General features: G+C 44.3%; 1 protein-coding gene across 1 annotated transcript in view; it reads right to left on the bottom strand.

Annotated features, from left to right (window-relative positions):
- Positions 1-13,927, bottom strand: part of LOC144753513 (VPS10 domain-containing receptor SorCS3-like) — a 2,605,581-nt gene that overhangs the window by 1,601,048 nt on the left and 990,606 nt on the right. Inside the window, exon 3 of the mRNA XM_078641177.1 lies at positions 11,638-11,737. Coding sequence (XP_078497303.1) covers positions 11,638-11,737 — 100 coding nt within the window. The remainder of the gene's footprint in view (positions 1-11,637; positions 11,738-13,927) is intronic.

The following is a 13,927-nucleotide window of genomic DNA, read 5'->3' as shown; positions in this document are numbered from 1 at the left end:
TGAGCAACCCATATTAGCATAGGAGAACAGTATGGGCTGGATGACTGGAAATCACATCTCCCTGGTGAACCGGTCGGTAGAAAGCCTAAACACAACCTTGTTTTCGGCTGCCAATCAAAGCAATAATAGGACAGTCGCACTGAGATAAGCAGCTGGAATATGCACAATATACTCTGAGTGTTTCAGAGAGTGGTAGATTTAACCAGAGACAGACACCAGCCTCGAACATTTTTGTCACTCTGACAAAGCGGACAGAATGTAACTGAAGCCTTGGCTCAAGCAAGAGGAATCAGCCACCCAAGGGTCAGGAAGGTCAGAGAAAATCCCATTTACCATAGGCACAGGGTGGACAGACTTGGCTGACTCAGACAGTTCAATGGCCACACTCTCTTCTGGTCAGTCTTCTAGGCCAATGCTCAAGTGCATTCTATCAGAAATATGGACAGTAAGGAATACCCATAGGGAATAAGCTCCCCACCTATCAAAGTTAACAGAAAAGGTGGAGGTTCTGAATGCATAAATGACTTCCTAACCAAGCAGTAGCAGATGGAAAATGTCTGTCGAGTTCAGAAGTGCAAGCACATTGTAACACCACCTGCGCTACTGGCTTGAGCCAACAAATTAGATCCTTGGTGAGAAAGTGGGAGGACTTGGAGAACCAGTCACATTGATCAAACATACGGGTAGTGAGTGAGCCCGAGTGTTCAGCGGCATCCTAGCCAGGGATGGAAAAATGGCTGTCATACCTGCTAAGGAAGTCATTAGGCTCAGAAATTGCCGAATTGCCAGGAGCTAAGATTTGTCAATTGCAAGGACCCATCAGATACCGATAGGCACCCCAAAGGCAGACTTAGAGCCGTGGACAATCATTACTTATTTAGAGAACTAACGAGTGAAGAAACTAGTCCTGAGAATAGCCAGGGCACAAAAGTGTAGTCTTTGGAAAGGAGATTAACTTTTTCAATCTTCCCGGACCTCGCCTGGGAGACTGCTAGAAAGCAGAAAGAGTTCAGGATTTTGATGGAGGAGTTTAAGTTGCTGGCTATCCCGGACTCCAACTATAAAGCTTAATTGGAGAGGGAACTTCCAGGACTTTATGGATTCACGTGAGGCTCAAGATTTCCTCTCTGCTCATAAAACCTCTTTGTCGGAGAGAGGGGAGTCTTGATTTGGGTAGAGAGGGTGAGAAAAGACTGGAGCCTAACAGTTAAAAAAAACACTGCAATGTTTAGAATCAGTATGTTTGTCAGGGGTTTACCCACTACTGAAAGGTAACATCATGATGACCTAGACAACTGATACAGCCACACACCAACCTCAATTTTCCTATTTATTCTCTCTCTCTCTTTTTCCTCTTCTCTTACTCGTGGTTTCTTTGCTCACCGTATTTGTTCAAGAGTGCTCCACATCACACCCATTTGGGTAGGGAGGGCAGGCTTACCCAGCAGCTGAGTGAGCCCTGGGTAAATGAGGGGGGGGAGGATGGAGATAGGTTTGGGGAAAAGGGGCCCAAGAAAAGTGAGCAGGTTATTCTGGGACATCAGTTCAGAAGGGACGAGAGGTACAAGAGGGAACAGAGTACAGGACAAAGGAATATCTTTGTTTTAGATCTAGGTGTGGAGTAAGCATTCCCTTCATAAACACAGGGGCCAGTATGGGGTCCATGGATGTTCCACAAACCACACCCGAGGGATGACCAATTCAACGTAGGTTAGCTTCACTGTTAAAGGGTTGAACAATTAGGTCAAGAGGGTGGCTCTCTTTGCTTGAATGAGACAATATACACCCAGTGTTGTTTTTATACAGGAGACTCATTGGATATCAGGGAGGGAGAAGTAGAAAATAGGGCACTTGTGTGCATGAGATGCATTCTACTCCTCAGCACATAGGGCACAAAGGGGGGTGGCTATTTTTGTTCAGGAGGATCTACAAGCAAAGTACGATAAGGTTATCAAGGACCAGGCGTGGTATTTAAACCATACTCCCCATAGAGGTTGGGAGTCACATGATTACTACAGGAAATTAATATGGCCGGGTGGGAGATGATCCTAGTCATCCTCAGAATGTGACATGGTTCCTGTGTCCCCTAACTGGGGTGATTATCCTGGGTTTTGAAATTTTTGCCAGACCCAGTTTTGGATTCCTTTACTATAACATGCATCCAGCAAACCCTCATGATTATTATTAATAAGCAGGCAGGGGGAGTGGGGTTGGACTGGAGGACGAAACAGGGTGCCCTCTCCCCTCATTGCTATTCGCCCTGTTCATTAAGCACCTAGCACAGACTATGTGTCAAACTAGTTTCATTTTAAGATCTATTTCTGAGAACCCAGTAATAAAACTTTATGCACTCTATTTAGCACATACAGTGGACAATATAAACAGGGTATTTAAAACAATTACAGGCTCAGAAGGCTATATGATAAATGAGTCTAAGACTGAATGCTTACTTTTTAACGCTGCCGTAGAATGTCTCCCGCTCCTTCTGAGTATGAATTGCAAGCCAGGCCCTAAGAGATAATTAGACATATATTTTTGGGAAAACCAAAGGATTTTTGCCACAACTACTACCCAGTCTTAAGAAGAGTGAATAACTCACTGCTATCTTGGATGTGACTCCTGCTCTCAATCATTGGTAAGATTGCCTTAATTAAAATGAGGACACTCCACCTTATTTTTAGTCCTCCTTCAGCTGTTTCATATAAATTAGAGAAATGTTTGCTCAGTTGAATCAGTCAGTTTGTTTGTCTGTATGAAATGCAAAGCACTTTGCGAAAGTAGCAGCGCAGTGTCGAAAATTGATGAGAACTTGGGGACACCTCCCTCTTACTATTTTGGGGAAGGTAAATCTCGTAAAAATGTCTATACTGCCAAAGGTTTCTTTTTTATTTAATTCAATTCCACTATTTTTTTACCCTAAATTAATTTCAAAGCTGCAGAGCGAAATTTCTTCTTTTATTTGGAACAACAAGAATCCAAGAATTGCTTGGAAAAAGATAAGGCGTCGCAGGGAGAAGGGCGGGTTGGCGGGCCCTGACCTTCAGGCTTACGCATGGGCATTTCAGTTATCGCATGCACGAATGCTTTTGAAAACACCAACTGAGTCAGGCGTGGGTCTTATGTTTTCCACCCTGCTGAGCTGTGAGGGAGTTGGGCAGAGCAGCTTTTTGTTTAAATTTGGATACCCCAAATACTTAAAAAAAATAAAGCTGAAGATACTACAGGGGATGGCCAACATGTGGTATAGAGTGAGGCACTCGATTAAACTTGGTTATCACTCAAGCAGAGCTCCAATATGGGATTTACCTTCCCCTCCAGCCTGGGCCAAAGATGCATTAGCTTTACCACTTAAAGAGGCTGGAATTATATTTTGGGGTGACTTTTTTTTTGATGGATCTCTACTTCCGTGGGATTACCTGGTCAACAAAATCGGGGCGAGATTCTCAAGATTTAAATATTTACAAATCTCAAGCTGGTTTCAGACATTCCGCTCACAGCCTTTGCGGAACAGCAGTCTTCCCATAGGGGGAGGGAGTGAATTAGAGGCAAGCTTGGTGGACAAACCCCCTATAAAGAAGGAGATTTCACTCTGGTATAACATGATTCTAGAGGAAGCAGATGGCCAATTTTGTCTTCCAACGCAATTGTGGGCTGAGTCGATGCCAGGAAAGGACGTGGAAAAACTCTGGGCAACTTCATGCAGAGTGTTGTGGGATCTGGTAAAGCCAGCCTGGCTCCGAAGGAACCACTTATTTACATTGCACAGGGCTTATTATTCCCCGCAGAGGCTGTCGAAATTTTCTCTGACGGGTCCGGTTTCTTGTCCAAGATGCGGTTTGGAGGCAGCGTCGGACACTCATATGTTCTTTGAATGCCCGCAAATTACTTCTTTCTGGGATTCTATAAGTAACAAACTGTCCTCGGTACTGGAGCTTCAGATCTCCATAGATTTGGGCTTAGTCATCTTTGGTCTGAGTGGGAAGTCTTGCAGCGCTGCCTCTAACCTGGTGTTTTATTCCATTTTGGCGGCTCGCAGGGAAATTTGCAGGCATTGGAAGGACGCCTTGCCACCCACCTTTTATGAATGGCGTGCTTCAATTCTCCAGATCTCTAAACTCGATCTGGCAAGGGGAGGGAATCAGAGAAAGAGAGCCTTCTGGAATTAGTTGGTGTGGTCACGTTGAACCTGTTTTTTTTTTTTTTCCCCAGGTCCTATGATTAATGCAGTCATGGCTCACCTTCTGGTTCTGCTACAATATGTGGTGGTTTTATGGGGCCCTGAATCCTCAGGCACTATTAATTAACCAACCTGCCCTTATGTCAGAGTTTCACGGCTTGCCAGCAGTAACTGTTGGGATTAGGTTGCCATACCTTCTGCACTATCCCTGCCAGCTGACGCTGTGACAGTACAAAGGCACTGCCAGATCTTCTGCTCTGCGGCAGTTTTTGTTTTGATAGATTGGAGCCATGTTTGCAAATGAGGATAAAAAAAAGAAATGCAAAGCACCCAGAATTGAAAATGGGCACTCAGCAATTGCCGAAGAATGAGGGCAGACTTGGATTCTCAGACGTACAGTGTTGTTATCTAGCTTCCCTGGCAATACAGATATGCCATCTGTCATTAGAGTCTTCCAGCTTTGAAAATTTGGTTCTCCTCCGAATGCTGACTGCCTGAAAATTCACTGACCCTTCATGGTATGTGAATGTCCCTAAACTCCAGAGGAAAGTTAGATATAAGGCAGTAACCCAATTCATGTTATGCAGGAGGAGGATATTTTCAGTACAACGAATTCCTAATATCAATGCTACAACTCAGTTAGGATGTTGCAGCGCTCTGTGGTTAGGACTGATGAAGGCGTCTATAGGCAAATGGGATGACCTGAGTATAACCTGAGTATAACCAAGGTGAAGGACTTTTTGGAGGGCTCTAGGTTCAAATCTCCAGGTGCTGTTTTTGGGCAGAACTCTGCACAGTCAGCAGCATTTCTTCTTGTACGCCCAAATAAGAATGATTTAAGTGATATCAACAGGGTAGATCTAGAGTCCTCTAAGGGAATTGTAAAAGATCTGTTCAGGGGGACGGAGCTTACCTCTCGATTAGCTTTAGATATCAGGCCTTAACCCGAGATCCCACCCAATTAATAGAAGGTTTAAGAAGAAAATGGATGCTATGCATGAGGATTGATATTAATGATCAACAATTGGAGGGGTATTTTAATCTGAGTTTCACCTGTCTCAGGGCGTGTGTTTCCAATACATGGCTTTTTCAACAGGTGGATGCTTTATTTAACACCCTGTGTTTTTAACAAAATGTTTCCATCAATAACTGAAAGGTCAATCCCAATGCACCAGAGTACACCCAATCACTATGTCTATAATCCAATGCGTGTATCGCCCACAGGGTTTTTTCAAGGCTCAAAAATCAGATTTGGTCGTTGTGATGAAGTTGCTACTCAATATTGTCAAATCAAAGGAGAGAGTGAGGACTAGGTAAGCTAGTCCGAATCCCCGGTATTATATGTCAAAATCAAAAAGGACTAGCTATGTTTTGGGAGAATGAGACTCAATGAAGTACGCATGTCGGCAAACCTGGCACATCAGAGATTGAACTCGATTGTGCAGTTTTGAAAAAAGTAGAAATACAAACAAATTGAACTACAATAGTGATAAAATCACATAACCTAAGATCTGAAAAGGCTAAACCCCCACTTGTAATTAACTGAAGGCATTCAAGCCCAAATACTCAGAGGGATGACCAAAACAATGCACACATACGTCATTGCTGAATTACCTGATTTATAGCACGTTTGACTATGTATAACATAATTAAAGCAACTTATGTATTACTTTTATTTAAATGCATGTCATTGTGATAATTAAATGATATCTCATGAAAACACAAATGTGTAAGTAAGCATTATTCTTGAAAGAATATTCACAACATTAAAATGGGTTTAAAAAATAACACAAATTCATACTTTTGACTACCTTTCAGCATGTTTTGTATCCACACCATCCAATCAATTGGTGTACACTAGAACCCAGGCCCTGGCCCTTCCATATTTATGATGGGCACCAAAAGCCATCATAAATACTTTTTATTAGCCTATTCCTACTTAAAGATTCATAGAAAATGCCTCATGGTAGCCCCTATGACACTTTTCATTACTTCCCTCCCATCTCTGTGCCCCACTTTCTATATTTGAGAATGACACAAAGACTCAGCTTGGCCTGCTTTGTTATAGACTAGATCGCAAGAGTAACTGGCTCTTTACTCTGAAAGCAGATTATGTATATGTATTCTAATGTAATTGTTGAAAAATATTTATTGCCCACCAACAGGAAGTCATCAGAAACATGACATCAGCTTAATAATATTGTTAAGAACAAGGGGCCCTATTTATGAAATGTGTTGCATTGCTGTGACACAGCAGCAATTTGACACTTCTCAGTGCGCCCTCCTTACGAGACCATGGATGCGCCGTATTTACAGTATGGCACATGATGTCGCAAGGAGTTCCAGATACGTCAGTATTTCTGACATATCTGTAGGTGCAAAAGTGACCCGTTGCTGAGGTCTGAAAACAGACCCGACTCCAGCAATGTGTCCTTTCACATGGGGCAAGCCCCATGTGAAGGGGCCTGCGTCACCCTTATGCCTACCATGAGGCAGGCGTACAGTTCTGACACACCAGTATCCTAGAAGTGGCGCACTGAAATCCCCTAGATTCCAATGTGCCACTTCTATTGGGCTTTGAGCCGGGGGAATGCCCACCCTGCATACATTATACCTGACTCAGGTAGAATGTAGGGCAGTGGGTTACGAAGTGACATGTCTGCCTAGATGCGTCACTTCATAAATATGAAGCAACATGGTGGATTATTTACGCCGTTGCAGTGTGACAAAAAGTGAAGCAACAGCAGCATGAATGTGAGGCAGGGCATCATAAATAGGGTCCAAGGACTTTGGAGTACAGACACTAGAGAGTACTCTGAAATCTCTTTACTAATACATCTTTCAAGTGTGACCACTTAACTCTCTGGGTCATTGGAATTGGAATTGGAATCGGTATTTATAAAGCGCGACTGTCGCTTCGGAAGAAGCATCCTGGCGCTGACTGGAAGGTGAGCGGAGGGGGGTGAATTTAAGGCAGGATTAGATGGCGTCCCGCACATACTCGTCTGATAAGCTGAAGATCCATGTTTTCAGTTGTTTCCTGAATTGGCTTTCCTTTGTCAGTGATCTCAGATGCTGGGGCATTGCGTTCCATGCTTTGGAGGATAAGTGGGTAAGAGTTTTACCCCCTTTGGTTTTTAGGTTGAACCTGACTAGTGTTAGAAGGTTGTTGTTGGAGGATCTCAGGGACCTGTGAGGATTATAGTGGGGGTAGCGTTTGACTAGGTACTTGGGACCAATATGGTTGAATGACCGGAAAGCCACGGTTAGGATCTTGAACAGGATCCTTTTGTGCAGGGGTAACCAGTGGAGGGTTCTCAGGGCGGACGCGGCTGAAGATCTTCTGGGGAGTTTGAGCACGAGCCTCGCCGCCGAGTGTTGGACACTCTGGAGTTTTTTGAGTGTGGATTTCTTCACGCCTGCCAGGAGGCCGTTGCAGTAATCTATGCGAGATAGGATTAGTGCCACGGTAACCGTCTTTCTGGCTTCAATTGGAAGGAAATCAAAAAAATTTTTGAGGGATTTGATGATTCCGAAACAGCTTCCTGCGACAGTCCTGACATGCTGGTCAAAGGACAGGTTAGTGTCGAAGGTGACGCCAAGGTTTCTTGCAGTGGTGACGGACTGTGGGGGGGCTGTGGAGTCCTTTGGCCACCAGAGGTGGGGACAGAAGTTGACGTTTTTCCCTATGGGGAGGATTTCTGTCTTCCCTGTATTACATTTGAGGTGGTTGGTTTCCAACCACAGGAAGACCTCTTTCAGGCAGTTAGTTAAATTTTGTTCGGCACTTGTCGAGTTCTCCTCTAGCGGGACTATAAGTTGGGTATCGTCGGCGTAGGATGTAACAGTGATACCGTATGATTCGATCAGGGAGATGAGGGGTATAAGATAGACATTAAAAAGCAGGGGGCTTTAAAACGGAGCCCTGTGGGACTCCTGATCGAATCTTTTTCTCTGTGGAGTTGAAGGGTCCTAGTTTCACGGATTGTGATCTTTCAGAAAGGAAGGATATTATCCAGTCCAATGCCCGGTCGGCGATGCCAATGTCCTTAAGTCGGTCTAGGAGTATTAGGTGGGAGATAGTGTCGAACGCTGCCGTGAGGTCCAACAAAATCAGTACAGCGTTTTTCCTTTGGTCTTGGAGGGTTTTTATGGAGTCAGTCAACTCGATCAGGGCTGTTTCTGTTGAGTGCTGAGGACGGAATCCTGATTGTTGGGGGTGGAGGATATTGTTAGCTTCCAGGTGGGCTTTAAGTTCCCTGTAGACTATTTGTTCTGTGATTTTACCCAAAACTGGGAGGAGAGAGATAGGGCGTAGGTTGGTCAGATCAGAAGGGGGTTTGTTAGGTTTCTTCGTCAGAGGTTTAACAGTGCCATGTTTCCATGCACTAGGGACGATACCAGTCCTGAGGGAAGTATTGACTATTTCATTGATGATGGGATTGAAAGTGTCGATCAGTTGATGTAGGATGCTAGGAGGACAAGAATCGGAGGGAGAGCCTGATTTGCATGCTAGGATGACTTCCTTAGATTGAGCAAGAGTGACCTGTGAGAAGGACCTTAGATGAACCGGAGTATAGTCTTCTGGTTCCTGTCTAACTGGGGGCTGGGATCGTTGGTATGTGGGGAAATCCTTCTGAATCAGATGGATTTTCTCTTCAAAGAAATCTGCTATTTTGTCGCAGAGATCTTGAGAGGGGGGTATTTCAAACTGTAGAGCTGCAGGATGGGTAAAGGATCTCACTATTGCAAACAGAGTTTTTTGCTTTTGTTTTGCGTTATTGATGGTTGTGGTGAAAAAATCTTTTTTGGCGTTTTTTATAGTCGAGTGATAACTTTTCCTTAATAGGATATAGGATTTCCTGTCAATGTTGTCATATGTTTTCCGCCATTTGCGTTCTCCTTTTTTGCAGAGCAAGTGCGCCTTGGCTACTTCTGGTGTGAACCAAGGGGCATTAGTTTTAGTTTTAGATTTTGTATCATTTCTCTTGGTGCGCTTGGGCGGGGCACGGATTTTAATTTCGTGGGATATCCAGTTGTGGAAGGATTGTGAGTCTTGTTCTACATCTCCCAACATAATGGGGGTTTGGGACTCAGAGATGGGGTTAAGTTTGAAGGCTTCTTCTACCTTTTTCCAGTTGACCTGGTTCTCTGGAAGAGGGCAAGGTTTAGTTGCGTTTATATGCTGCGGGGTTCTGATGAGAAATGGGATAAAATTGTGGTCAGTCCAGATGTGTGGTACTGGAGTATGAGTTTCTAAAGAGGGGAGATTGGTACAAATCCCATCTAAGGTGTGTCCCGCTCGGTGGGTGGGTTCCTTGACCTTTTGTTGGAGGTTGAAGATCTCCAGTGTTTGATGGAAGTTAAGTGTTTGCGCGTCCTCTGTGGAGTCGAGGTGCAAGTTAAAATCACCCAGCATGGTGACATGCGGGTATCTGATTAGAAGTTGTCCGAGGGTGTCACTAAGGGAGTCTAAAAATTTGGTGGCGGTACCTGGTGGACGATATATAAGTCCTCCTGAGAATGAGGTGGACTCGTTGAGTTTGATGGAGAATCCTAGGGATTCGGCGCCCTTTAGTGAGTCGAGGGTGAAGGTGTGGCATTTGAAGGAGTTTCGTAGTAGGAGGGCTACACCTCCTCCTCGCCCCTTTGGTCTGTCTTGCCTGTATATGGAGTATCCTTGTGGGAGGGCAGTGGCTAGATCAGGGTTACTGTTGTTCGTAAGCCAGGTCTCTGTTATGAAAAGACAGTCGATGTTTGATTCCTGAATGAGATCAGTTATGTGTTGGCTGTGGCAAGTCATGGATCTTGCGTTGATCAGCCCTCCGATGAAGGGTGGGTTTTTTTCCCTGAGGTTGATCAGTGGGGCGGGCGTCATGGCTGGGGAGGAGGTCCATCTGCAATGCCTGCAGCTAAAAGGCCCCGTGGTGGTGTAGATGTCGACTTTACAGGTACAAGGCGAATTGCTGCGTAACATTTTTAGCGAATTGGCATTGTAACACATAGTAAGGGGACCGGGGGCAGAGTGTCCTGCGCCTGTCGCGGTCTTGGCGCGGACGGGCGCAGACGGGCCCGCCCCAGGCGCGCCCTCGGCGCGCAAACGGCGCTCCCGCTGCGCTCGTCCGCCGCGCTTGCGCTGGAGGCACATTTGAGGCGGAGGATGTGGGCGTGTCCTGCCAGGGGGCGTGGCCTCGTGTCACGAGGGTTTAGCGTTCGTGAGGAGACTGAATTAGACTGAAACACCTGACAGCGCTAGGTCCGCTGTAGGTGAAGTGCTAGCCTGGCAATAAGGAAACACGAGCAGTTTTTAAAAGAGTGTAACAAACCAATCAAAAATTTTTAAAAGAAGTGCGAGCAGCTATCCTCCGGCTTCCGCCTCAGAGGGTGTCAATACCAGTAAGACGCGCAATTGGTCGGCGCAGTCTTATAGGCGGAGGATGTGGGCGTGTCCTGCCAGGGGGCGTGGCCTCGTGTCACGAGGGTTTAGCGTTCGTGAGGAGACTGAATTAGACTGAAACACCTGACAGCGCTAGGTCCGCTGTAGGTGAAGTGCTAGCCTGGCAATAAGGAAACACGAGCAGTTTTTAAAAGAGTGTAACAAACAAATCAAAAGTTTTTTAAAAGAAGTGCGAGCAGCTATCCTCCGGCTTCCGCCTCAGAGGGTGTCAATACCAGTAAGACGCGCAATTGGTCGGCGCAGTCTTATAGGCGGAGGATGTGGGCGTGTCCTGCCAGGGGGCGTGGCCTCGTGTCACGAGGGTTTAGCGTTCGTGAGGAGACTGAATTAGACTGAAACACCTGACAGCGCTAGGTCCGCTGTAGGTGAAGTGCTAACCTGGCAATAAGGAAACACAAGCAGTTTTTAAAAGAGTGTAACAAACAAATCAAAAGTTTTTAAAAGAAGTGCGAGCAGCTATCCTCCGGCTTCCGCCTCAGAGGGTGTCAATACCAGTAAGACGCGCAATTGGTCGGCGCAGTCTTATAGGCGGAGGATGTGGGCGTGTCCTGCCAGGGGGCGTGGCCTCGTGTCACGAGGGTTTAGCGTTCGTGAGGAGACTGAATTAGACTGAAACACCTGACAGCGCTAGGTCCGCTGTAGGTGAAGTGCTAGCCTGGCAATAAGGAAACACGAGCAGTTTTTAAAAGAGTGTAACAAACAAATCAAAAGTTTTTAAAAGAAGTGCGAGCAGCTATCCTCCGGCTTCCGCCTCAGAGGGTGTCAATACCAGTAAAGTCATCCTTGTATCAAGTCCCCTGTAAATATGAGAATGCTGATGCTCCCTGTTGTGTGCCTTTTAAAGTTTGTTACTAGTAAAATTGATATCTTAAGCATTATGCTGACTCTCTGAAGTGAAAAGTGCTTCTATTATTATTATCCAACATAAAATTTGAAAACATGTATTTTTGGAGTAATTTTTAAATCCTAGATCTATGAAAAGTCCATCACATGAAAAGCTTACCTTTCTTTTATTACTTGGACTGACGTATAGATAACTCAGCACTGTCTTCAGTCCAACTTTTTCATTAAATTTTTCATATGTGGTGCCGTAGTCAGTAGATCTGTAGTGAAAACAAATCTATGTTAAAATGGTGTGAAACAAAGTATATCAGTTGAAATACGACTTCAGTTTGATGACTCTCTAAGGTAAGACAACAAATTCTTAATAAAAAGTGGAGGTGCAACATAAACATTTCTTCTACAAAGATATTTGAAAACCGCAAGTATCACACTTCATAAGACCACGTTACCGGCAAGCATATTGCTGCCTCTACACCACCAGGGCTTGGCGGCTCCTTGGCAGCTGTGGCTGGGAGAATGGCGGTCCGACAGCACTAATTATAATAGGGCAGTCAGAAAAACACTATCGCTGCGTCCCACAACTTGTAATCAAGCCCTCTGTCTCTCTCACTCCATGCGCTCTGTTTTTCTATATCACGCTACCTTTGTCTCTCCCAACCTCTAGGCATGCTCATTTTCTTCATTCTTCCTTTCTACCCAAACACCAAGCTCTGATGAAGCTTGGTGTCTGACTCCTGTCCTGCTCCTTTGTTTCCCATTTCAACATAAGCCAATCACCATACTGGATTTGTCAATGCTTGTAAAAGTGCTCTATCATTGGTAAAGCCAATAGCAGTTACCAGCCATGTTACCTGTTTTTTTCGTACTGTGATGATGGCTGACAACTTGTGTATAGACGCAACATTCGAAGATGTCCAGTTTGCAAATGCTTGCTAGCAAATATTCCTCGCTGTAGAACAGCAGTAGCTTCAACTGAATATCTTTCAAAGTTATTTTCTGTGCTTCCACTTAGAGTGTACCATTAGGTCAATACCTAAAGTGGCAGACATCCTGGCATTATAGAAAATAATGTTTCAATGTGGCCAAATATTAGTTTCAATATTTCCAAGATAGTCGGTGCTATTATTCGCTTTGCCAATACTTGTGTCACATAAGCATACCCAATACCTGCAAAGAGCAAGCATTGGAAAAGCAAGACCCATTGATATTGCAATGCTTGGTTTAGTCTGAGTGATTTGCAATCTGAGAATTATATGTTTTTGTGTTGTGCTCCCACCTGCTACCTTCAATTTGCTTAGAGAGCTATGTGGGAATTCACTGGGAGACAGTTTGTACGTGAACAGCAGACAGACCTTCAACAGAATTTTCCATGCTTGTGTGATAAAAATATCAGTTTGTTGAATGTGGTGAAATGTGGTCACATTGTGAAGTTGGCTAAAACTGCCCTCCATAGCTTAACCTACAGGTGAAAATGAAGACTGATCCCTCTACAGTGTTTTAAGTTCTACTCACTTTGCATGCCCATATAGTCAAGTATGTGTCAGCAGGATCATCCAAAGCTCTTATCCCTTTAAGCCTCCCAACACTCCTTTAACCCCTTTACTCGTGATGAGGATACACTAAATTCACCACATTTGTATGTATTTATGTATGTATACGGTATTTCTATAGGGCAAACCTAGTCAAAAAGTAGCAGGGCACTATTCATGGTCAGAAACAAGCATAAAGACAACGAGTAAGAGGAGAAGAAGCTGGGTTGTGGATGGTTAATACATTGTGATATAGTGTTCTTTAAAGGGATAAATCTTTAATTAATCCCTAAATTGAGCAGGTGTTTAGGGCAGTCGTGTTAGGTATGGGATGTTGTTTCAGATGCTGTGTGTATAGATGGAAAATGTGTGCATTACATTTTCTTTTTTACACTTCTTAGTCAGCAAACTTATGGTGTCCACACATAAGGAACTTACATTGGTTAAACCTAGCAGGTGAATTTTCTTCAAGGTCTGCCTGCTGTACAACGTATAAAGATTAACTTTGTCAAGATACTTTGGTCAAGAGACAATAATTTACAATTGTTTTAACCAGGGTAGCACATGAACGCAAATGGGGGGAGGTGGGGTTGTTCCTAACACATAGGCAGAGAAGTCCTTACTCAAATGTTTAAGTTTAAGCAAGAATGAAAACATACATTTTATAGACTACCTAGGAGATTTATCTGTTATAATTTGCAAACGCAGTTATTGGATACTAATAGCTACATAGTGATGAATGATGATCACATCCTCCAGCACCATGTTCCCCAATGTTTATATGTAGATAATCAACAGGATAGGACATAAAACATAACCAGTGAGGCACTTGTCAAGTTAGTCACAAAGAATGGGAGTATGACATTTCAGCACTGTTCTGCTACTCTCGAATTCAGCGGACAGCATCATCAAGAGTATCTT

This window comes from Lissotriton helveticus, chromosome 5_1, assembly GCF_964261635.1.
Source record: "Lissotriton helveticus chromosome 5_1, aLisHel1.1, whole genome shotgun sequence".
In the NCBI taxonomy this organism is placed as follows: Eukaryota; Metazoa; Chordata; class Amphibia; order Caudata; family Salamandridae; genus Lissotriton; species Lissotriton helveticus.
The sequence above is the reverse complement of the archived record's forward strand: the minus strand, read 5'-3'. Positions and strand labels throughout refer to the sequence as shown.